Below are 26,469 nucleotides of genomic sequence, written 5' to 3'. Positions count from 1 at the left end.
TCATGTCCTCACTTGAAACTTTCCAGCTTTCGTGACATATTTGACTCCTTTAAATGGCTTATACTTCTCCCCATACATGTCCAAGCGGTTTACTTTTAAGCCTGTGTCATAAAGAATGAAACAAAAAATTGTTATAATTCCAACAATAATATAGTACAATATTTGTTGAGCAACAGGTATTATGCTGTAAATCTGACACTAACAAATATCCCGTTCACTATTTAGAAGCAATGTCTCTTCTACAATACGTGAATTACTATACTTTGAAGGTATGGATTTAGTTAAGATAACCATGTAGGAGGGAATGGTTTTTTAAGGCTAATTCTGCTTCTGTGAATATGAATGACTCTGTTGCTGCTTAAGTGAGGGTGGGGGGTGAAGGGATGCTGTGTGAAATAGGAGGTCTCCAAAGTCCTTGATTCCTGGAGGCTGGCCCTCTAGTACTGTGTAAAAGGCAAACTGACATTTCTGTTCTTTCTATAGTGGGAAATGTTTGTTACTTTTCTAAGTGCCTAATAACTGAGCTCAGCAAAACTTAATTACACTTAAACACAAGTAAAACTTACCTGAAATAGCAAGCTGCTGGATCTTAAACTGTATGTTGAGGCTAGGATTCTCTTCTGGCTTGGGTGCTCCAGACTGTAAATTTACCAGTCCTTTAAGACTTGGAAGCTTTTGTGGAGTGATTTTCCCCACATCCCATGTTAATACCTTAAAAGGACATTGAAAAAAAAACAAAAAGACAAAAAAAAAAAAAAAACAAACCCTCAACCATTTATTAAAGACAAATGCTCAAGGATAAGGTTAAAAGACAGGTCACACAGGTGAACATAAGCCTATCTGATTTCAAGTATTCTTTCCATTATACTGCTTTCATGGCTTTTCTCTAGGCCAGGTTCTTTTACTATAAAATGAAAAGACTTATCTTGGTGTTAAAACTTGTAGCCATAGTATCCTTTGTTAAAAAGCAACTGTTTCTGTGGAAGCTCAATAACAGATGAGAAAATGAAGCTCTTAGAGTTGAAGCTGTAGGGTGGAGAGCCAGGGATGTGGAGCTTCCCTGCTCAGTCTTAAATGGTTTCTGGGAAGGTTCTCTGAATCCTTAGAACACAGGGTTAGATGATCTTTAACATTCTTTGACTTTATTAAAAAATAAGCCTTTTAATTTATCAGGCAGCTGATTGACTCTGCTGTTAAAAACAATCATTTTCTACCAAAGTAGGAAGATGACAGAAAAAGTCATCTTTTGGAATTCCACTAGAGGAATGTGTAAGTAGATTAGGAAGCAGCTTTCTTAGCCAATATCCCCCATGGAATAATATATGATGCTTTTAAGTTAGAAAAGCAGAAACAGGTCTTAATGATCAATTTCTACAGAAAAATCTAACAATTACTAACTATATTATTTTACTCTTTTTAAATTTTTTAAAAGTTGTAGTTGGACACAATACTTTTTATTTATTAATTAATTTGTTTATTTATTTGTAGTGCTGAGGATTGAACCCAGCGTCTTGCACATGGCTAGGCGAGCACTCTACTGCTGAGCCACAACCCCAGCCCTTATCTTCCTCCTTTATATATGTATTTTTTGTTGTAGATGGATACAATACCTTTATTTATTTATTTTTATGTAGTGCTAAGGAACACATGCTAGGCAAGTGTTCTATCACTGAGCTACAACCCCATCTTCTTATATCCACATAATGTTTTTCTCTCTTTAAAAAGCTTTTCTTTTTCATTAGATAGTGGGGAGAGACTCTGCATTATCAATGGATGAGTAAGTGTACACTGTGAAAGTGTGCACAGAAGTGATGAACTCTTCTGTTCATTTACTCAGTGGTAGATGCAGGATTCTTTCCACAGTTAGCAGCAGAAGCACAGCACAATATTATCTCCAGTTTTTTTTCTTTTTAATATATATATTTTAGTTATAGATAGACACAATACCTTTATTTTATTTTTATGTGGTGCAGAGGACTGAACCTAGTGCCTTCCATAAGAAAGGCAAGCACTCTACCACTGAGTAACAACCCCAGCAGTATCTCCAGGTTTTATAGGAACTTTCTTTTAAATAAGTCATTAAACACTTCCCCCATAATCCCCAATCACAAAATAGATTGCAGAAACACTTGCTCACTCTTGATTTGAAGTGGCTGTACCTTGGTGACTGGATAAAATGTATAGCTGCCTTGTGTTGGTGTCAGGTTCATATTCAGCACAACTTTTGGCATGTGAACTGTCACTGTAATTCCTTCAATAGTTTTTCCCATATTTTGCTTTGGTCCAATTGTTATATCAAATCTGCCACAAGAACTGTTCTCCTTAAAGCTGATACTGTGTTTCACATACACTGGTATTGCCACTAGACTAAAAAGAGAAAAAGACAGGAAAGCACAATACACACAATTAATGGTGTGGGGCAGCTCCAGAAATGGACTGAAAAAAACTTCAGTCCAGAGTATTCTACCCTGCCTCCAACTCCACAATAGGGCTTTATACCTCTAGAACTGCAGATGCTATATCTGCACAAGGGAGAGTTGGATACAACATGTTTTCATACCAGTGTGCTAGAAACTGAGTTCTCATCTGTAAGTATACAAACCAAGACAGAAACCTGAAGTTTAATTATTGTATAAATAATTTAGGCAAATGGTTCTAGTTTAAAAAAAATAAGAGTCCACTGAAAAATAATTTGAAGTTATATATACCCAAAAAGTTCCTGAGTGACAAGAGTCAAAAAACAATTCCTCTGCCTTTGAGTCTTACATTACCCAAATGCTTCTAACTATATACATATACATGTATACATACATATTACATATATGTGTGTGTGTGTGTGTGTGTGTGTGTGTGTGTATCCCCCAGACCTGGGGATTGAACCCAGTGCCTCACACAGCATAGACAAGTTCTCCACTACTGAACACTAATCCCTAGCCCCTGCTATGCTTTTTCTTTTTTTGCTTCAATGGCGACCAAACTCAAGGGTGCTCTACCACTGAGCTGTATCCCCAGCCCTTTTCATTTTTAAATTTTGAGATAGGGTCTCACTAAGTTACCCAAGCTTGCCTTGAACTTGGAATCTTCCTGCCTCAGCCTCCCAAGTTACTGGGATTTTACAGAGATTTTACTAGGCTTGGCTTCAGCCCCTCCTTCTCATATTTTCAAAGGACAAACTAACTACAACCTATAATGTTAAATTAAAATTAATGTTAATTTAAAATTCAGTTCAGACAGCAAAGGAATCAACAATGTGAAGAGAGAGCCTATAGAATGAGAGAAAATTTTTGCCACCTGCACCTCAGAGCCTTAATCTCTAGGATACAAAAAGAACTTAAAAAACTCAACACCAAAGAAACAAATAACCCAATCAACAAACAGTCAAAGGAACTGAACAGACACTTTACACAAGAAATACGAATGGTCAACAAATATATGAAAAAATGTTCAACATCTCTAGCAATTAGAGAAATGCATATTAAAACTACACTAAGATTCTCATTCCAGTCAGAATGACAATTATCAAGAAAACAAGTAACAGTAAATGTTGGCGAGGATTTTGGGGAAAAGGTAGACTCACATTGCTAGTGGGACTGCAAGTTGGTGCAACCACTCTGGAAAGCAGTAGGGAGATTACTCAGAAAACTTGGAATGGAACCACCATTTGACCCAGTTATTCCACTCCTCAGTCTATACCCAAAGTACTTAAAATCAGCATACTGCAGTAATGAAGCCACATCAATGTTTACAACAGGCAATTCACAATAGCTAAGCTATGTAACTAACCTAGGGCCCTTCAATAGATGAACGGATAAAGAAAATGTGGTATATATACACAATAGAATATTACTCAGCCATAAAAAAGAATAATTTCATGACTTTTGCCTCAAAATGGATGGATCTGGAGACTATCATGCTAAATGAAATAACCCAATCCCCCCAAACCAAAGGCTGAATGTTCTCTCTGATAACACACACTTTCATTGTGTGTTAGCAACTCTCTGATATGCAGTTGCTAACACACAATAAAAGTGGGGGGACGAAAGAATAGACGTTCAGTGAGTAGACAAAGGAAAATGAAGGGAAGAAAGAGGGGACGGAAATAGGAAAGAGAGTACAATAAATCAGACATAAATTTCCTATGTTCATATATGAATACAGCACCAGTGAAAGTCTACATCATGTACAACCACAAGACTGGGATCCTAATTAAAATAAGTTATATTCCATGTATGTATGTCAAACTATACTCGTCAGGAATATCTGACAGAGATAAAAAATAAAGAACAAATGAAAAATAAATAAATAAAATTCAGTGCACAGAAGGATGACTTGAAGTTGGTAAGTTGGGGAGTAGCTTGAGAAGGGTCTGTCTCCTCTTAGTCACTAAGTCACGGTAAAATTATGGCACTAGTTCATGATTTTTCCCAGGTTACACTTGATCCAAAATGCCTGCTCTTGGCTACAGATTTTACTATAGCCTCATTTATTTTTTACACTCTTATATTCAAAGTACTCTGGTTATTTTTTTTTTTTAGGCACATATTTTCACCAGTTCTCATCGGGTCTCCTGGTGAGCCATAGTCAAAGCGAGCAAGAATAAACTCAAACATCAGACTGTCAGAATGAAACAGGGAAAGTAGAGTTCTATTCAGTACATTGATTATGTGATGGCAGATTTTGGTTGATGTATCAACATACTTTTGTGAGCTGACACGATATGATATGAGTCGGAAATTTCCATCTGCAGGGATAAATGACAAAACTCGTTCAGATTCCCAACGCTTGAATCTGATGCAGGGGTGGAAACTGACATCATCTAGAAGCCTTGGGTTCTGCCAAGAAAATAGAAGAACCATACACACAGAATATAATGAGTATGGCCATGCTACTCAGATATTATGAGAAATTAGTATGCTCCTTAAAAAAAAAGCAGTCTGTATTATAACAGTTTATTATAACCACATCAACACAACTTTATAGCTTTACAGTTTACAATTTTATATATATTACTTGAAATCTAATAACTATGAGGGAGAAAAAGCAATTATTATTTTCTTCCCATAGCTGAAAAAAACGGAGTTTCAAAGAATTTAAGGTCATCCAGGCACAGTGCTATCTATACACCTAAAATCCCAGATACTTGGGAGGCTGACACAGGAGGATTACAAATTCAATGACAGCCTTAGAACTTAATGAGATCCTGTCTCAAAAGTAAAAAGAGCCAAGGATGTAGCTCAGTAGTAGATCACCCCTAGGTTTAATACGCAGTACTGCTCCTCCTCCCCAAAAAACTCATGGAGAAATTGGTGACAAAACAGTACCAGAACTCAATTGTCTTAATTGTTAGCAGTGTGTCATGCTGAATCTAAAGTGATACAAAAGACCAGTGCCTGTTCATATCAGCAAAACAACTAATTATTCATTAAAAGTAACCCTGCAAATTTGCAGAAGCCATCAGCTAACTTTAAGCCATTTCTAGCACACTTAGGTAAAAACCTCTCTTCTTTAGCTTTTCCATAAAGGCTATACTCATCATCTACTGTATTAGGACATTGTGCTAGGAATATTTGAGATAATCTTCTACAACCTAAAATACAAACTTATCTCAGTATTTATTTCTTAGTACTTCATTTGAATTAGGCACACAAGAGGCTACAGAACAGGACAACAAAACTTACCACGAAAGAGAGAGAGAGATCGGGCATTCCAGATAGCTTAATGCAAGCATCAATGACTCCTTGAATTTCTGCAAAGACTGTAGATCCTGAAGAAAGAAAGAAAAAGGGTGATAATATCAATGGACTCTGGGTCTTTACTGGAGCTGTCACTATATCTAGAGTAATGGGAATACACCCTGGGTGTCAGACTTAACCAAAGCTTTGCATCCTTATAAACACGTCAGAGGTTCCATTACATCAATCCAGACAGCTTTTTCAGTGAGTGCTTTGTCTGCACCTAACTGGGTGGAATATAATTCTAAGGAATTCTATGGAAGAATCAAACCTGTCTCCTTTATAGAGTCAAAAAAAATTTGTAGATCAGAATTCATGATGCCTTACTTTAAGCCAGTTACCCTCTATTCCTCTCCCTCATGCTATGTATTCATTTTAATATTTATTGTACACCTGCTGTATTCCATACTTTTTTTTTTCTTTTGTTACCAAGGGGCACTTAACCATTGAGCTACATCCCCAATCCCCCCTCCCCCACTTTTTGTAGTTGTAGATGGATAGAATGCCTGTATTTTATTTATTTTTAATTTTTATGTGGTGCTGAGGATGGAACCCAGTGGCTACTTTGCTGAGGTTGGCCTCGAACTTGTGATCCTCCTGCCTCAGCCTCCCTAGTTGCTGAGATTAGGTGTGTGCCACTATACCCAGCTACAGTCAATCTTTTTGTTTTTTTTTTAGTTGCAGATGGACACAATATCTTCCTTTTATTTCCTTATTTTTATGTGGTGCTAAGGATTGAACCCCAGTGCCTCACATATGCCGGGCAAGTACTCTAACACTGAGCTACAACCATAGCCCTATAGTCAATCTTTTAAGGCTCCTGGATATAAGTCCAAAATATTTTAAATATAATTTAAAAATTAGGCAGGTTTCTTATGAAATGGACTAAACTACCTGTTAACTTTTAAGAAAGAGGGCATGGGGTTGGGGATGTGGCTCAAGCGGTAGCGTGCTCGCCTGGCATGCGTGCGGCCCGGGTTCGATTCTCCAGCACCACATACAAAGATGTTGTGTCCGCCAATAACTAATAAATAAATAAATATTAAAAAAAGAAAGAAAGAGGGCATGATCCATTATTCTGTAAAATTAACTATTGTAATGAATTCTCCTCGGCTCAAACCCCTGCTGGGATCAATCCAGGGCTTTGTGTATGCCAGGCTAGTACTCTACCCCAAAGCCATATCCCCAGCCCAAAACCTACAGAAATTTCTGTGTATCTTTTATTCTTAACCCATTATGTCCACTGTACTATATATATGTAGAAAAATTTTATAGGACACTTATAACACTGATCAATTAAAGTTTTTATAGGTGTCCTATATATAGTACAATGGAACATATTAATGTTATAATGGAAGGGAATTCATGAAGAAAAAATATTGGCTATAATTCACAATGAGTCATTATCACAATATCAACTAGATGTGCCACATTGAATAGGTCGTCTAAGTCTTGTGAGCCTCAGTTTCCTTATGTATAAATTGTGAGGATAGGAGGTATTTTTAATAAATAAATTTTATGATTCTAACACAGTACCACTGTTTTATCTTGCTAAAAAAATAATCAGAGCTGGGCGTGGTAGCACATGCCTATAATCCCAGTGACTTGAGAGGCTGAGCAAGGACAATTCTAAGTTTGAGGCTGGCCTGAGCAACTTGGTGAGACCCAAAGCAACACAGTGAGACTGTGTCTCAAATAAAAAAAATTAAAAGGGCTGGCAATGTAGCTTAGTGGTAAAGTGCCCTTGGGTTCAATCCCTAGTACAATCAATCAATCAATAATCAGAAAAGGGGTTTTACACAGGAGGATTACAAGTTCAAGGCTGGTCTGGGCAACTTAATGAGACCCTGTCTCAAAATACAATAATAATAAGAGCTGGAGATGCACCTCAGTGGTAGAATGGTTGCTTAGCATGTGTGAGTCTCTGAGTTCAATTCTTGTTATTGTAAACAATAACAAGAAAAAAACCCAAACAAAAATGGATGTGGGGGGGATGGTTCCTTTAACAGATATACTGCACAGAAATTAAGAGCAAATACAGTCAGTATACAATAAATGTTAAAATGAATACATAAGCATGAGGGAGAGGTGAGGTATACAGGATAACTGGCTTAAAGTAAGGCATCATGAGTTCTGATTTACAAATGTTTGGCAGATCTAAACTAGTGGTTATGATAATTATATGTAACCTCTGGGCAAAATAAACAGATTTATAAATCATTAGAAAACAAATGCCTTTCTGCTGAAACCACACTGCCAAGGGACTTCAATTTTCTATTCAGCTTGTGTCAGCTAAACTGTTTTTTCCCTATAAGGCCATGTGCACACAATTACCTGATTTATCTATAATTGCATCTATTTCTTCAACGACATCAAAATAGGCTTCATTGTTTGTGTATTTTACTCCTGCACGGCGCCATGGAATGTTGGACAGCTGCCCAGTGGGGAGTGTGTCCCCAACATTACTTCTGCCTAGAAATGGGAAAAGGAGAATATAAAGTGGATGTGTAAAATGGTCATCAGAAAAGTTATTATTTGAAAGAAGAAAATGAATACTTTCGTTGCTTTTTCAATGCTGGATTTTTCTTCATGGTCTCCAGGATTGTCAAACACATATCCTTACCAACATTATCAAATTTCCAGAAGACAGAAATAGGCCATGTGGTCCTTCGTCTACATGCCAAACAAGGATAAATGCATTCACTTATCTTTTGCATCCTGTGTGTTAGCAGTAACCTAGCTAATTCCAGTAGTCCAACAATGATCCCACCCTGCTGCTATAGAGCAAACAAGAGGAAAACCTTCAGTTGAAAAATGTCTCCACTGAGAATACAGTGATAACTCAGTTCTTTCGCATTCAGCTGAATTCTATATGAGACAATGCCAAGCAGGACTCAGCGGAGTACATGGATGAATATACTCTAGTATTTCCCATTCAGCTACAATATGGGTAATGTTCAATATTTGGCTACTTTCCTGGTAAATTATGTTGAAAACAAAATTATCAAAAACACATATCCTTGAACTGTGACTTATTTAACTTTTGGTTAATACTTCTAATTAATTTAAAAGTAGTATATGCTTTATTAAAAAAAGTTCAGAAAAGTGAATTTTAAATAAATCAGTCTATCTTCTTACTGCCAAAATACAACTATATTAACATTTCTTTAGACATTTCCCCCACAAATAGGTTGCAGTATTATGTTTCTATTTTGATTTTTTTTGCTTTGATTTTAAAATACAGTTGCAATCATACTGTATTTACAGATGTATAGTCAATTTATGATTGATATTTCTGCAGCCAACCTGTTGCCTTCAGAAGATTTTCTGAAAAACAGCGCTCCAATCATGTTATTTTTCTGCTTGAAACTCCTCAATTTTCCCCCACTTGCTTTATGAGAAAAGCAAACTATTTAGCACTATAGGTGAAACTCAATGGTAGAACACTTGCCTAGCACAAGGCCTTGGGTTCAGTCTCTAGTATCACAAACTAAAAAGACAAAACAAAACAAAACACAGCTAAATATTTAACCCAGCATTCAAGGACTTTCCAAACGTATTTCTCACTCAACTAAAAATATAGCTCTGCTTCTGTTAAAGGAGTAGATACAACTCAAAGTTTTTCACTTATTTTGTTTTTCCTCATCTAGTTCCATCTATGAAGAATGATCTTATTCTCCTCTTTCTCTCTTTTTGGTACTGAGAATTTTACCACTGAGCCACATCCCCAACCCTTTTTATTTTTTTTTTATATTGAGATAGGGTCTCACTAAATTGCTTAGGGCCTTTTTAAGTTAATTAAGGCTGGTCTTCAACTCATGGTCCTCCCTGCTCAGCCTTCCAAGTCACCTGTGCCATCTCTTTCTATACTTCACTGATTCTCTAGGGGTACCAACTACAGTTTTTAAAGGATTCTCTCATCCACTGAACCATTATTTTAAACTTTATAATATACTGCCTTATGAATCTGTATTTTTACATTTTGTCTTTTAATGTTTTTCTGACGATAAAATGCATGTTCATTTTGGAAAGTTAAAAAGTAAAAATCACCAGGCATAATATTGCATGCCTGTTAATATCAGCAACTTGGAAGGCTGACGCAGAAGGACCCCAAGTTCAAGGTCAGTCTTGGCAACTTAGAGAGAACCTGTCTCAAAACATAAAAAGTGCCATTCTGACAGGAGACGAAATTGGAGTAGTTTTAATTTGCATTCTTCTAACTGCTAGAGATGATAAACATTTTTTCATATATTTGTTGATTGATGGTACATTCTTTTCTGAGAAGTGTCTGTTCAGGTCCTTGGCTCACTTATTGATAGGGTTATTTGTTTTTTTCTTTTTTTTTGATTCTTAGCTTTTTGAGTTCTTTATATACTCTAGAGATTAGTGCTCTATCTGATGTGTGAGAGGTAAAGATCTGCTCCCAAGATGTAGGCTCTCTATTCACCTCACAGATTGTTTCTTTTGCTGAGAAGAAACTTTTTAGTTTGAATCCATCCCATTTATTGATTCTTGATTTTACTTCTTGCAATACAGGAATCTTATTAAGGAAATTGGGGCCTAATATGACATGATGGAGATGGGGCCTACTTTTTCTTCTATTAGATGCAGGGTCTCTGGTTTAATTCCTAAGTCCTTGATCCGCTTTGAGTTGAGTTTTGTGCATGGTGAGAGATAGAAGTTTAATTTCATTTTGTTGCACATGGATTTCCAGTTATTATGAAAACAAAAAACAATAAGTGTTGGCGAGGATATGGGGAAAAAGGTACACTCAGATATTGCTGGTAGGACTGCAAATTGATGCAGCCAATATGGAAAGCAGTATGGAGATTCCTTGGAAAGCTGGGAATGGAACCATCATTTGACAGCTATCCCTCTCCTTGGTCTATACTACAGGGACACAGCCACATCAATGTTTATAGCAACACAATTCACAATAGCTAAACTATAGAACCAATCTAGATGCCCTTCAGTAGATGAATGGATTAAAAAAAGTGGCATATATACACAATGGAATATTACTCAGCAATAAAAGGGAATAAAATCATGGCATTTGTAGGTAAATGGACAGAGTTGGAGAAGATAATACTAAGTGAAGTCAGCCAATCCCCAAAAAACAAATGTTGAATGTTTTCTCTGATATAAGGAAACTGATTCATAGTGGAGTAGGGAGGGGGAGCATGGAAGGAATAGATGAACTCTAGACAGGACAGAGGGATGGGAGGGGGAAAGGAAGGGGCAGGGGGTTAGAAATGATGGTGGAATGTGATGAACATCATTATCCAAAGTACATGTATGAAGACACAAATTGGTATAAATATACTTTATATAAACCAGAGATATGAAAAATTGTGCTGTACATGTGTAATATGAATTGTAAAGCATTCTGCTGTCATATACATATAAAAAATTAATTAAAAAACCGATTTCAATACAAAATGTGATACAAGTAAAAAACAAATCAAAACAAAACAACAACAAAAAACATAAAAAAACCTGGGCATGTATTTTAGAGGTATTCTTTATACTTTCATTTATTTTGGTAGTGCTGGGATTGAACCCAGGCCTCCACCACTAAGTTATATTCCTGGCCCCTATAATGCTATTCTAAATATGAAAATGCCAGTCAATAAATAGGCTAAATTCTCTTTTAAGTGGCCACATATACTGGCTTTTTTTTTAAGGACTAACTAGGATAATTTATTCAACCTTATTTACTGCTAAATAAAATTATTGTGGTTTTGCAGAAAACCCTACATAACAAGAGAAGTTCTTTATCATTTAAGACCTAGACTCTTTCAATAAAGAGAAATATATATCCATTTTAACATTACAGTAATTTTAATTTTGGACATACTGGACTATCTTAGTCTGTCAGATCATAAGCAACAATGAGCTGTTCATAACATTTTAATTGCTCAGTTCCTAGTAGAGTATGTTTTTATCTTACCTGTAATAGAGTTGACAACAGAACGTAGAATTGTTGGTGGTTTAATCAGTTCTTTCAAAATGTTAGACTCTGTTGCCAGTGGAAATCCGTTGTCTAACATTTCTTCCAAGAGCTCATATACTATGACCACATTATCCTTAATTGCAGCCTCCGAACACTCACCAAAGTAGTCCTAGCAAAATATTCATAATATTCCACAACAGAAGGCATGAAGGCTTGTTAAATACTTTTATGTTCTGAAAAATAAACTTACAGTACCATAACTTATTGTTTAAGAAGTCAGATATAAAGAGAATAGGAAAAAAAAAAAAAAAAAAACAAACCCTCTCCATAATCCAAACAATATTCCTCAGTATTTTCTTTTTTAAAAAATATTTTTTAGTTGTAGTTGAATACAATACCTTTATTTTGTTTATTTATTTTTATGTGGTGCTAAGGATCGAACTCAGGGCCTCGCATGTGCTAGATGAGCGCTCTACCACTGAGCCACAACACCAGCCCCTCTCAGTATTTTCTTAATATTTTTAGATTGAATTCCATTCCATGTTACTCCCCAAAATACTGAAATGTTAAACTGGAAGGTCAGTTATGAACTTCATTATCCCTGATTAACCTACTCCAAAGCACACAGGTAAGTTTTAAATTATATGGTATATTCAGCCAGATGAGTAAAATCAATGAAATTCGAATATGGAAGAGTTCATAACAATAAAAATTTGGGGACCATCCAGAGAACGGTATGTGGAAGACATTACTGTTTCCTGATGATATATTTTGTAAAACATATAAAAACAGAGAACATAGGAGCTGTGTGTGCCACTTTATACTCTATAGAAAAGGGTTTATGAATGTATGCTTAGTTTAAAAGAGGAAACATACCAGCCATTAAAAGCTGGGTAATTAAAAAATATAATCATGTGTTCTCCTCTAACTACCTTGTGTAATTTAAATTAGAAAGGTTTGATGGAGAGCCAACCTGAAAAGTGTCAGCAACTCGATGTAGGAACTCAATAACAAAGAGAGGTGGCACTTCAGTCTGTATGACAGACACAAAGAAGAGCTTTTCCCGGTAGATACTGATGAGGTAGTGGTGAGGTGCTGAAATGACAGGTGGTACATTTTCAACATCAGCAGCTTTCTCCTGAGCTTCAAAGAAATAATCACAGACAGATTGGCTCACAACACTCTTCCAGTGCTTCTCTAGAAATATGTCACTGGAACAGTTTATGAGAAACAGACTGTGGATCATTTTCTGTGGGGAAAAAAAAGGGTTTAAATTTATTATATCAAAAAAAATCCTTGTAATGCCCCAGCACAAAAAACAGACAAAGGTAATACAAGAAACTATAGACCAATATCACTTCAGAGAACAGATGTAAAAGTCCTTGACAAGACATTAGTAAACTGAATTCAGCAATATATGTAAATAAAACGGAATTGATTCTAAGAACACAAGGTTGGTTTAACATAGGAAAGCCAACAAACGTAAAATATTAATAAAAGATTAAAACAAGTAATTTCAAAAGGTACAGAAAAAGCATGTGACAAGACCCAACACCCTTTTATGAAAAAAAAATGCTTACAGTAGGAATAGAAGGAAACTTTCTCAATCCAATAATGTTATCAATTATAACTTCACAGTTAACATCACATTTAATGGTCAAAGATCAAAAGATTCTCCTTTAAAACCAAGAACAAACAAGGATGTCCATTCTCACTACTTTTATTCAGTTTGGTACCAGAGATTCTAGCCAGGAAAATTAAGAAAGAAAATTTAAACAAAAGCATTCACTGGATTGTGTATTATGGTCGTTGTGCAGGGTGGTACCGAGGGTTGAACCCAACGGTGTTTAATCACTAAGTCACTCCCCAACCCTTTTTATTTTGAGTCAGGGTCTCACTAAATTGCTTAGGGCCTTGCTAAGTTGGTGAGGTTGATCTCAAATTTGTGATCCTTCTGCTTCATCTTCCCTAGTTACTGGGATTACAGGTGTGTGCCAGCACATCTGGTTCACTGGAAAGGAAGAAGTAAAACTATCTCTATTTGCCGAAGACATCATATGTAGAAAACCCTAAGGAATCCACAAATAAAACAAAACTAATAGAGTTAACAAGTGAGTTTAGCAAGGTTACAAATATTAAAAAAAATCAATACACTTATAATAAATAATCTGAAAATAATTTCATTTACAATAGCCTTGAAAAATTCAAATACTGAGGAAATAAATTTCACAAAAAAGTAGAAGTCTTGTATACTAAACGCTTTTCCAAAACATCACTGAAAGAAATCAAGAAATCTAAAATGTGGTAAAACATTAAGACAGTACTGTAAAGATGGCAATATTCCCCAAATTGACTATGTATTCAATGTAGTCCCTATTAAAATCCTAGCTGCCATTTAAAAAAATTTTGGGGGGGTGAAAATTAGTAAGCTAACCCCCAAATTCATATGGAAATGAAAGAGATCAAAACAGCCAGAACTTTGGGTGTAGTAGTGCTCATGCCTGTAATCCCAGAGGTTCTGGAGGCTGAGACAGGAGGATTGCAAGTTTGAGGCTATTTTCAGCAACTTAGCAGTTTAGTGAGACCCTGTATCAAAATAGAAAATAAAAAAAGGGTTGGGGATGTGACTCAGTGGCTAAGTGCCCTGAGTTCAATCCCTGGTGCCAAACAAAACAAAAATATACAAACAAAAAAAACCCCCAACAATACTGAAGAAAAAGTTGAAGAACTCATGCTACCAATTTCAAAACTTACTATAAAATTAATGCATGATATTGATACAAGGACAGATTTATATATCAATGGAACAGAAGTGAGAACTCCAAAATTAACCTTTACATTCATGGACAATTGATTTTCAACAAGGTGCTAAGGCTGTTCAGTTGGAGAGAGAATAGTCTTTTTATTAAATGGTGCTGGGAAAATTGAATTTACACACAGGAAAAGAACAAAATTGTATCTCTACCTTACAATGTACACAAAAAGCAACAAAAAATGTATTGAAGCTCTAAATATAAGTGTTAAACCTACAAAACAATTAGGAAACACATGCATCCATCTTTAAACTGTAGAATTAGACAATGCTTTTTTTTTTAAGAGATGACACTAAAATATAAAAGAAAGAAAAAAGTAGATAATCTGGACTTCATCAAAATTAAACTTTTGTGCTTCTAAAGGACATTATCAAGAATGTGAAAAGGCAACCCAGAGAATGAAAAAGAATATTTTAAACCATATATCTCATAAGGGACTACTCTGCAGGATATATAATAACTCTTATCATGTAATATTAAAGAGAGAATCCAATTTTTAAAAAATGGATAAATGATAGACATTTCTCCGAAGAAAATAAACACACAATTGGCCACATGAAGAGATGTGTAATACCATAAGTCATTAGGGAAATACAAGTCAAAATCACAATAAGATAATATTTCATATCCTTTTAAGCTAGCTTTAATAGTAATAATAAAGAAGACAGATAATGGGCTGGGGTTGTGGCTCAGTGGCAAAGCGCTCACCTAGCACATGCAAGGCCTTGGGTTTGATCCTCAGCACCACATAAAAATAAATAAATGTATTGTGCCCAACTATAAGTAAAAAATAAATATTAAAAAAAGATAATAACAATTGTTGACAAGATGGAGAGAAACTGGAACCCTTAAAACATTGCTGGTAGGAATGTAAAATGTTGCAGATGTTGTGGAAAGCAGTTTGGATTCTTCAAAAAGTTAAATATACTCACTGCATGAATCAGAAATTCTATTTCTATATATATAGCTAAGAGAATTGAAAGGACATGTCCACACAAAAATTTGGACATGAATGTTCAAAGAAACATTATTCACAATAACCCAAAAGGGGAAATGATCCAAATGTGCATCAACTAGTGAATGGATAAACTAAAAGTGGAATATTTACACAATGGAATATTATTCAGCTATAAAAAGGAATTAAGTACTTACACATACTACAACATGGATAACCTGTGAAAGAATCCAGACACGAAAAGTCACATATTGTATGATTCCATTTGCAGGAAAAGTTCAGAATAGGTAAATACATTCAGACATAAAGTAAGTTGATGGTTTCTAGGATGGGTAGAGGGGAAGGTATGGGGAGTTATGATAATGGATTTGGCATTTCTTTTTTTGGTGATAAAAACATTCTGGAATTAGGATGTTGGAAAAACTTTGTGACTATGCTAAGAACTACAAAATTGTATACTTTAAAATAATGAGTTTTACAGTATATTAATTATATCTTGACTCTTAAAAAATAGTCTTAATTACTTCTGGCACAAATGCACACCAAAATATGTGTAAAAACATTTGTAATAGTGAAAATCTGCTACTCAAATATTAATAAAAATAAATTGAAAAATATTTATAAAATATTATATAGCAATAAAACTGAATAAATGATTGCTACCTGAAATGTAGAAGAATTTTACAAACACAATGTTGAAGAAAACCAGATATAAAAGAATATAAATGTCATAGTTCCATATATATGTTGTCTTATAACAGGAAAAATAATCAATAGCATAAGAAATCAAACGGTTTCCTTTTTGAAAAACAATCAGGTAGTGACTGATAGGGGGACAAGGCTAATTTTCTAAGGTACTGGTAATGTTTTAACTCTTGACCTGGATGATGTTTACAAGTTATTTTCATTTTGTGATAATTTGTTGTGCTTTACATTATGATTTGTATAATTTTCTGATTTATTTATGCTTCAAGTAAAAGTGTACTGCCTATGTAGTATGGAAAATATGGGAATGGTCTATTTGCCAAAAATTTTTCTTTTCTGTTTACTTCTATCTTTTGTAGGATAAGCACCAGAATCAGGTGTTTAGCCCAGTGGTCAATCATTCAAGTAATAGTATTGTATGATAAATGCTACCAAATAAGAAAAAATTTTAAATCTACAAATACAGTTCTTATGCATGAAGATAAATTCAGAAGAGGAAAGGAAATTCAGAATCGATGAATTTAATTCTGTAGATACAGAAAACAGTGACATCAACCTGATCAATTCTTTTCAGAGGAAATCATTTATTTTATGAAAGCAGGTGACATTTAAAGACTATCTGGTTATCATTTCCCCTTTGTATTTGACACATGTTCAATAGTTGCCAAGTAAATAATATTGATATATTTTAGCAATTACTGTACTAATAAACTAAAAATGCTAGTAATAGTTTAGTGTTCCTGTATATCAGAAACAACAACAACAAAAATGTACCTTTGTCCAAAGCCATTTCTATTTAGTCAAGCAATTAACTTGAGTTGGCAGCAATAAATTCTAACTTCAGGGTTGGGAACTGGGAAATTTGTCTATTTTATCTAGTCAACTGTTTTGCTTAGCATGTTTGCTTTGTGTCAGCCTTACATTTCTGTTTGAATGTTAATATTATAAGTTCTATTGGAATATATAGACTTGCTATATAGAACCTGGTGACTTTATAACCTTAGCTGATAAAACTTTTTTTTGATACTGGGGATTGAACCCAAAGGCACTTAACCACATCCCCAGCCCCTCTTTATTTTGAGACAGAGTCTTGCTAGGTTGAGTTGCTGAGACTGGCTTAGAACTTGCAATTGTCCTACTTCAGCTTTGCAAGCTCCTGGGATAGCAGGTGGGCACCACCATGCCTGGTTTGGCTGATAAACTTAATTTTTAAAATGCAGCAGGAATATCCAGTGATAAAATATGTAACCAAACTTATATTATTTCACCTTTTTCTTGTAACAAAATCTTATAAAATGTGGACCCAGATTTGAGTACCTCAGGTATATCAACTATAGAATATGACATCCTTTAATCCAAAAATTAATCTTTCAACTCTGAAGTATTTTACTCATTAAGGATCATGGAGTTAGTAATATCTAAAATGTCAGTATGTACTACAGGCCACACACTATGCTAGTCATTTCAACTACATAATCTTATTTAATCTTCACAATGCCATGTTATAAATACTGCTTTCATCTCTATTTTACAGATAAGATAATAAAAATCTCATAAAAGTCAATTACCTAAGATCATTTGGTCAGATTTAAGACTAGATATAGTTGAAGCATTATCTCTTACTCTTAACATTGCAGACTAATTATTAAAAATATATTCTGGGACTGGGGTTGTGGCTCACTGCTAGAGCACTTGCCTGGCACATGTGAGGCACTTGGTTCAATTCTCAGAACCACATAAAAATAAATAAATAAAATAAAGGTATTATATCCATTTATAACTAAAAAATTATTTAAAAACATTCTAATGCATATTGATTAAGATTTTTTGCAGTGAAGAAAATATACTTTGTGCTATCCAATATGGTAGCCATCAAACACATGTGGCTACTGAACACCTCAAATATGATTAATGCAACTAATATACTGAAGTTTTAATTTTAATTAATTTAAATAACCACATGAGTTTATTACATTGGACAGAGTAGTGAACACTGTTTCAGCTTATGATTTTAAGAGCAAGGGTTAAAATATGTTTTTTATGGGCTGGGGTTGTGGTTCAGTGGTAGAGCGCTTGCCTAGCATGTGTGAGGCACTAGGTTTGATTCTCAGTACCACATATAAATAAATGAACAAAATAAAGGTTCATCAACATCTAAAAAAAATTTAAAAAAATGTTTTTTGTATAGTTAGAAGTTCTACTTTTTATGCTAAGACAGTTTAAAGAATTAGAGTAGAAAGTACATTTAATAGGGCTGACACTGGTTATCTTAAGCATTGATTCTATGGCAAGGACAGTTTACACGGATCTATGCTATTCCCTTATCAAAATACACTCTAAAAGAGCTGCTTGTTCTTAAAGCAAGTGACTTTGTAGTTTCCTTGTTTTTAGGGCCAGATACTCTTAAGCTGGTAAAAAATTCTTTTCAGGAAAGTTTCCACCAGTTGTTTTTATTGGCAGTAGTTCAGGTTTCAGAAGAATACAGTAAGTTAAACCAGACCATTGGATTTATTGTTGTTATCCTTAGTGCTTAGACGAAAGCATAATATTTGCAGCTCTCGACAGTGCTTAGCTTTAAAACACATCTTAACCTTCTATAACAGGTAAAGAGAGCTTATTTCTTTTATTCATATTATGACCAATTACCTAATGCATATAACAATTAAATTAAATAATGCCACACAGAGCAGTATAAATTTGTCTGTCTTTGCTTTTGTAGCTGTAGTTACTTTTATTATTTTAACTCATTAAGTCCCAAGTGTTCAATTCATTGAATATTTTCAATGAAACTGATACAAGTGCATTAAAAAAGGTGGGGAAATTTGGAGCTTATATATGCCACTATATTAACTAATATTATTATATCATAATTATTATCACTATGTTCTTATTATGTAATTATTTATAAACATTATTTAAATTTTCGTAGGTGTTCCATATTTGGGTCGAAGGGATAAAACTGGGTTAATAAACTTTATGGGAAAGCTGTACACCACCACAACCATCCCTGTGTTCTTACTGATCTTTTTTTTGTTGTTATGTCTTCTTGTTTTGTTTTTTTTTAAGATATTTATTTTTGGGGGTAGTTGGACACAATACCTTTATTTTATTTATTTATTTTTATGTGGTGCTGAGGATTGAACCCAGGGCTTTGCATGTGCTAGGCGAGTGCTCTACAGCTGAGCCACAACCCTAGCCCTGGGTGTGTTTCTTCTTGGTATAGCTTCCCCCCCAAAAAAAAAAAAATTTTTTTTTTCTACAAATTGGTACATAATAATTATACAGAATAGTGGATTTCAATTGTGGCACATTTATACATGTACATAACATACTTAGATCAATCTGATTCTCTAGTATCTCCCTTTACCATCCTTTCCTCCCTCCCCCGTTTTCTTTCTTTCCCCTACCTGTCTCCCTTCTATTTTCAAGAGATTCCTTTTTCTTCCTTCTTTTTTATTGAGATAGGCTGGTCTTGAACTCCTGGGCTCAACTGATCCTCCTGCCTCACCCTCCCAAGTAGCTTGGACTAAGGCAGGTGTTAACAACCAGCTAAATGTATTCCTTCTATATAAAAGAGAATGGCGGCACAGATGGGCCTATATCCAAAGTGAGCAAAATGTAAGACCAGAAACAAATCTATCTCCTCTGATTATTAACCAGAATCTTGCCCATTTATTTACTCAACAGTTTTGAATGTTTATATACTAAGCACTTGGGGCTACAAGGGTGAACAAAATAGAATTTCTATAGTTACAGAATTCAGACTTCAGCAAAGAATACAAGTAAGATATAATTCCTACTATGATAGAGGAAATGCAATGTACTATAGGAATCTGTAAGGCTTGAAGATAAAGAGAACATGAGAGAGATATTCAGTATGAATTCACCAACTTTGGAAGGTGGAGGGAAGTTGTACGATGAGAGTGAAGGAGGTAAACAGAGTGGTTTATGGAGCAATGCTAGCCTTGATCAGAGTTTGAACTTTATTTTCAGTACACAGTAAGGTAATTTTTTTTGAGAGGAGTCATGCAATCCAATTTACATATTTAGAAAGATTACACTAATTATATTGTGGAAACTGGATAACAGGACACTAGATACTGTGACACTGGTTGAGAGATGAGTGAAGGTAGTGGCCTGAACTAGGGTTTTGGCGATAGGGATGGAGTAAAATGACAAAAGACGACAAACACTTAGTAAGGCTTTGAATAAAAATATACTTAGGTGTGTGTGTGAGTGTATGTAGAAGAAATGCAAGATGAGGCATTTAGCCCTGATTCTATATAATTTAACCCAAGGCTGAATTTCTAACTCAAATGGATATATTCAAACAACTACTGCACATAGAAGTCTGGTACTTCAAAGAGACAACTTTTTTCTTTTCTTTTTTTTTTTTTTTGTTAATGGGAACTGTAATTAGAAACTGAAACCAAAGAAAGAAAGTGCATAGTAAGAAGAGATTCTAGAGATAGATGGAACTCCAATATTTGAGTAGCAGGTGGGTCAAAGAAGTGGGCTTAAAAAAGACTAAGATACTGCTTAAGATAAAAAGAAGAGGGAGATGATAATTTTAGTAACTACAGTATGTTTCTAGAAGTACGTTTCTAGAAGAATAGAGTAGTAAATACTATTAAATGGCACAAAGAGGTTAGGGTACAAGAACGTAAAATGTCCAAAGGTTTAATAGTGTATTGCAATTTTCTTTTCCTTACTTTCTGCTGAAAAGCCTTTTTAGAATCTATTCTCAAATCCTTACGCCATAAATTTAAAAATAATTTTCATTTTTAAATTGTAAATTGACAAATTATAGTTGTATATATTGATAAAGTGATAGTATGATTTATGAATAAAAGGTGGAATTATTAGATTAAGCTAATCAATATACCCAGAAAAATTTTATGGAGCAGAATATTGTATATCTGTTTACTTACTCTAAATGTCAGTGCTTTATACATAAAAAAAGTATAGCTGAGGTGAATTCCAAGTTTGAGGCCATCCTCAGCAACTTGGTGAGACAATTAACAACATAATGAGAGCTTGTCTCAAAACAATAAATAAAAAAGGTCTGGGAATGTAGGTCAGTGGTAAAGTACCCCTGAGTTCAATCCCTAAAACAAACAAACAAACAAACAAAAAAAGAATACAATTTTCTTTGCCTTACATGATACAGTATCTATCCACATTGAGAATGCATGACTTTTTTGGAAAAAAAATTTTTCACAATACCTTTATTCTTTTTATTTATTTTTATGTGGTACTGAGGATTGAACCCAGGGCCTCACATGTGCTAGGCAAGTACTCTACTGCTGAGCTATAGCCCCAGCCCAAGAATGCATGAGTTTCAAAAAAAAATTTTTTTTAAATTGCAGATGAACACAATACCTTTATTTATTTATTTTTATGTGGTTTTAAGGTTTGAACCTAGTGCCTCACATATTCTAGACAAGCACTCTACCACTCAGCCACAATCCCAGCCCTGAGAATGAATGACTTAACACACAGAGAACATTCAATTTCTTGGTGAAAATAGTTTCAGTGGTAGTTTAGTGAAATGCTGGAAAAAAGCCATTTTAGTAGGCTGAGAAATGAAATAGCAAGTAGGAAAAATATGGATAAGTAGTTCTGAGAAGAAAAGAAAGCAAATGGTTAATTTTGGAATGCACTGTGATAGACTGCTTTTCTAGGGTACTATGAGGCCCTAGGTTTGATCCCCAGCACTAAAAATACACACACACACACACACACACACACACACACACACACACACACGAAGTCAAGCTGGGAAGGGAATGAAAACATTAAAGTAATAAAGCAACACATACACACATATTTTTTTTTTCTTCTGTGGTACTGGGGATTGAACCCAGGGCCTCATGCATGATTAGACATGCATTCTACCACTGAGCTATGTCCACAGACTGTCCTTTTTATTTATTTTTAATCTTTAAAAAATATTTATTTTTTATAGGTGAACACAATATTTTATTTTTATGTGGTGCTGAGGATCGAACCCAGTGCCCCATGCATGGTAGGCAAGCACTCTACCTCTTAGCTACAACCCCAGCCCCTTTATTTTTAATTTTGAGACAGAATCTCACTAAGTTATCCAGGATAACCTTGAACCTGAGATCCTTCTGTCTCATCCTACTGAGTAGCTGAGATCACAGGCAGGTGCCAATATTTTTAGGTGTAGATGGACACAACACAATGCCTTTATTTTTATGTGGTGCTGAGGATTGAACCCGTCCATGCTACTCTACCGCTGAGCCACAATCCCAACACCCCATCAGAATATTTTTAAATGAAGAAGGGAAAGTGTAATAAGGAAGAAAATGCTGAGGAAATCACTGAAAGAAAGAGGACTCTGAGATTCAAAAGAGGATGGCATTGAGAGACTAGGTGAAAGGATCTGCCTTCTCTAAGGATAACAAATACCTTTTCCCCTTTAAATAGAAGGAAAAAATTAAAATTGGCCCAGTGGCACATGCCCTTAATCCCTGTGGCTCGGGAGGCTGAGGCAGGAGGATCGCAGATTCAAAGCCAGGTCCAGCAACTTAGCCAGGCCCTAAGCAGCTCAGTGACCCTGTCTCTAAATAAAATACAAAAAAGGGGTGGGGATGTGGCTCAGTAGTTGAGCACCCCTGGGTTCAATCTCCAGTACCCAGCTCCCACCAAAAAAAGAAGGGAAGAGGGGCTGGAGTTGTGGCTTAGTGAAAGAGTGCTTGCCTTGTATAGTGAGGAACTGGGTTTGATTCTCAGCACCACATAAATAAATAAAATAAAGGTCCAACAACTAAAAAACATAAAAAAAGGGAAGAATGTATGTTTGGCTGCAGGAAAATAAGGGCTTCTATTTTCTCTGTGTAATGGGAAAGACTGTCATTTAAACAGGAGAGAGTTCCTCTTCTCTGTACATGCCCTTTTGCTACTCATGAATTAAGATCTGAACTACTTATGAATATCTAATCTACAAGAAACACCAATAGCATATTAGGTTGGATTGTTAGAAACATTGTAAAAATATCAAGATTCTGTAAGAAAAATTAATCCTGTTTTAAGAGAGCGAATTATTTTTAAATAATGAATTATTTAAGATATCTACATATGAATTTCAGGTAATTCTTCCTTCACCTCACTGGCTTCACTCTTCCTATGGTCTCAACTTAAAATAAGGACTCCCCCCAAGTTAATCCTTCCACTCCCTTCTATCTCCTCCAGGATCTTATCTCCTCTTTCCTGAATTTTTACTTTATACATTGATTACTTGCTTTTTGCTCCTAAGCATGTCTTGTAATTTTTACAACGAATAATTCCCAAACCTTTCCTCCATGCCAGCAATATTGCTTCATGCCTCAAAACATGCAGGGTTTAATCTACATTTCCTGTCTTTCCTCAGTCACTGATTGTTAAACGAGTTCTCTAAAACTAACCAATGACTTTCTAGTCATCAGATCAACTATCTATTCTGATTTCAATGTTCTTCTTTGACTCCCTGATAACTTTCACCAAAACAAAACAGACGTTTCTTACCCTATTATACATTTGTTTGTCTCTTTTCTCATCCTGAAAGTTGCCGACTTAATTTTCAAGACTTTTTTTAAAAAATTAATTCTTTCTACCTATTTCCACCTAAGCCATCGTTTCAAATTCGAAAAATCCAAACTCCACAAAATTTCTCCCCCTCCTGTGAAAGCTACTTATTTTATCATGGTACCAACTTCTCAACCATATAGTTTGGAAGCTTCAGGTTCAAACATCTAACCATCACATCTAACCAGGCCCATCACTCTTCACTTTTCCGTATTCACTCCCACTTCCTCAGTTTATATCACCTCTCTTCAGAAGAAATGCAAGTCCCTCCACCCCAAGCTCATCTAGGAGGCATTCTCAGAACGTCCGCTCAGACCCATAGGGGTTTTGTTCCTTAAAACGGAAGCCTTGAGTCTGAAATTAAAATCGTTGGAATTTCAGCTCACTGTGGTTGCAGGATCTTTTATCCGCGCCGGAGCACGGAGAGGGACCCCAGTGAGCTTGACCTACTGGGGCCAGGTGTTTGAGAATACTGGGTTGCAGGTGTACCTCTCCCTTTGGGCCCAGCTGACAAGAAAGCCCGGAAGGCCGAGCGTCGGGGAAGGCGCGGCCCTGGTCCACAACAGCAAAGACGCTCCCGAAGCCCAGGCAGAAGTCTCGAGCTCCAGCTCTTCAGCGGACTCCCTAGTTTTTTGAGCAGTCCCCAGTTTGCACACTCCCCGCCCCTCACACTCACCCCGACACCTGGGAAAGTCAATGATTCGGCGCCGGGTCCTCTCCCGACCGAAGCTGAGGCAGCAGAGAAGGCCGCGAGGACCCCGTACTTAGAGTGCCCCCGTAGACTGCCTGATTAACAGCTCCAAAGACACAAATTCCGTTTACAGAATTAGATTAAATCAGCAGAAAGACGTAAATGCGCGGAAACACGTCTCTTGAGGTTGAGGATCCAAATCTTCTAAATTACCCAGGATCTAGAAGAATGAGGAGTTTCGCACCATCTGGATGCAGGCGCTCATCCGCAGCCTAAGGCGCTCTGGGGTCCCTTACAGTAGGCTAAATGGGGTCACAAGGGGCGGGGCATTTGCTGTGGGGCTGAGAAGGTAGAGCCAATGGTTTTGAACCCAAGAGTCCCAAAATAGGCGGAGTCGGGGGGCGGGGTTTAGGGGAGAGAAGGCGGTGATGCGAAGAGGGGGCGGAGCTAGGTAGCTGAGGGGCGGGGCGTGCGGTGGAGTCTAAGTAAGGTGGGAGTACGAACATGGCAGCAGCTGAGGAAGAACCGAAGCCCAAAAAGCTGAAGGTGGAGGCGCCGCAAGCGCTGAGGTGAGCGCTGCCTGATGTGGGGAGGAGGGTGACGGCGCTTGCCGCAGGCCGGGACCTACGTGGGGTTGCGCCAGCACCCACGCTGGCTTCTGTCGTTCTCCCAGCATGGGGCCAATAAGCAGGACCTGCTCCTCTGGGAGTTGCTCTTTTGGCCACGACCTCTCGCCTGGCGCCTTCTCAGTTTGGCTCAGTCTCCTCTTACTCAGGTGCGGCTCTGCTCTGGCAGCCCTTGACCAATCGAAAGCAGCCGGCCAAGGGGCCTATCCTCCTGCCGGCGCCACGTGCGAGTCCGCCCGGACTGGGCTGGTGCGCCCCCAGAGTACCAGTCTGGAGCACTGTCCGCCGCTGCTATCTTCTCTTGGCAAGGAGAAAGCGGCGAAACGGCCAGCGCCTTCCCTACCTTAGAGCAAAGATAGTATTTTGGGGGACTTTTCGGAAAGTGTTGGGGTTTTTTTTTTCGCAGTTACACACTCTGAAAGTCGGCGCCTTTGCAGACCCTTTACCAGGGATCCAGACCCAGAACCCAGCTCCCAGGCCTTGCGGGGGCGGCATTTGGCTGAATGTATAGGAAAGGTTGATTTTTCTTTTTTATTTGCATTCTTTTGGCAGCATCGGAGACAGTTCTGCCCCCAATACCTGCCTCTTACGTGATTGATGTTGCAACTTTTACTCATAAAAAATTCTTTGTTAAAACATTTCTTCCTAATAAGAATAAAACGCAGCACGCAAATCTTTGATGATTTTGAAATGTTCATTGGAAGGCCGTGATTTTTTTTCTGGGTCCAAAAATAGACATCACACATTTAAAACCTTGGGGACACTGCTGATTATCCATTTCTTCCTGCATCACTCTTCTTCATCTCAGAATGAATTATTCACAATTGAAAAGAAAAGGTCACTTAGGGGTTTGGTTGTGTGTTCATGTTGTTTTGAATGGAGAATGACCAAATCCCTATCAGTGCTTTTAATGTATTCCTACCTTATATCAAGACCATAAAACTTTTAAAATAACTTAGGATGTTCTATTTCTGTTTTAAGCTTCCAAACCATTTTAAGGTAGAATAACGCAAGGGCATTAGAATCAGATCTACCTGAGTTTAAGGCGAGCACTTTCTCCATTCAGTGCTTTATTAGAATGCTTGCTTAAAAGGCACCTCTTTCACCAAGCTTCCAAATTGGAAGACAGATGCATCTTTTCCCTATGATTCTACTAATCATACAGCCTTTCGATTTTGTCTTAGTAAAAACAATACTTTATATATAATGTTGAGCGACTTCAAAGTGTTTTCCTATTTATTTAATCTTGTTGGACAACACTATAATTTAAGACAAGAATTACTCCCATTTTACATATGAGAATAGTGAAGCCCAGATGAAATATTGAAGAACACAAATATGAAGTCAGGGCATCTTTGTTATTTGATTCTACTGTGCCTACTTTTATATAAATATACAAGATAG

General features: G+C 36.3%; 1 protein-coding gene across 1 annotated transcript; it reads right to left on the bottom strand.

Annotated features, from left to right (window-relative positions):
* On the bottom strand, positions 1-24,440 carry LOC308640359 (AP-3 complex subunit mu-1-like; the record flags this gene model as incomplete). Its single annotated transcript, XM_081312295.1, has 9 exons — positions 24,135-24,440; positions 12,659-12,934; positions 11,683-11,854; positions 8,067-8,204; positions 5,679-5,764; positions 4,699-4,832; positions 2,160-2,367; positions 567-711; positions 1-101 (listed from the first exon to the last, which is right to left on the bottom strand). The coding sequence occupies exons 2-9, from the start codon at positions 12,929-12,931 to the stop codon at positions 1-3; spliced, it is 1,257 nt and encodes a 418-aa protein (XP_081168421.1). The 5' UTR covers positions 12,932-12,934; positions 24,135-24,440.
* Positions 24,441-26,469: the final 2,029 nt, after the last annotated feature.

Source organism: Spermophilus citellus, assembly GCF_964194105.1.
Source record: "Spermophilus citellus genome assembly, contig: SCAFFOLD_180, whole genome shotgun sequence".
NCBI lineage: Eukaryota > Metazoa > Chordata > Mammalia > Rodentia > Sciuridae > Spermophilus > Spermophilus citellus.
The sequence above is the reverse complement of the archived record's forward strand: the minus strand, read 5'-3'. Positions and strand labels throughout refer to the sequence as shown.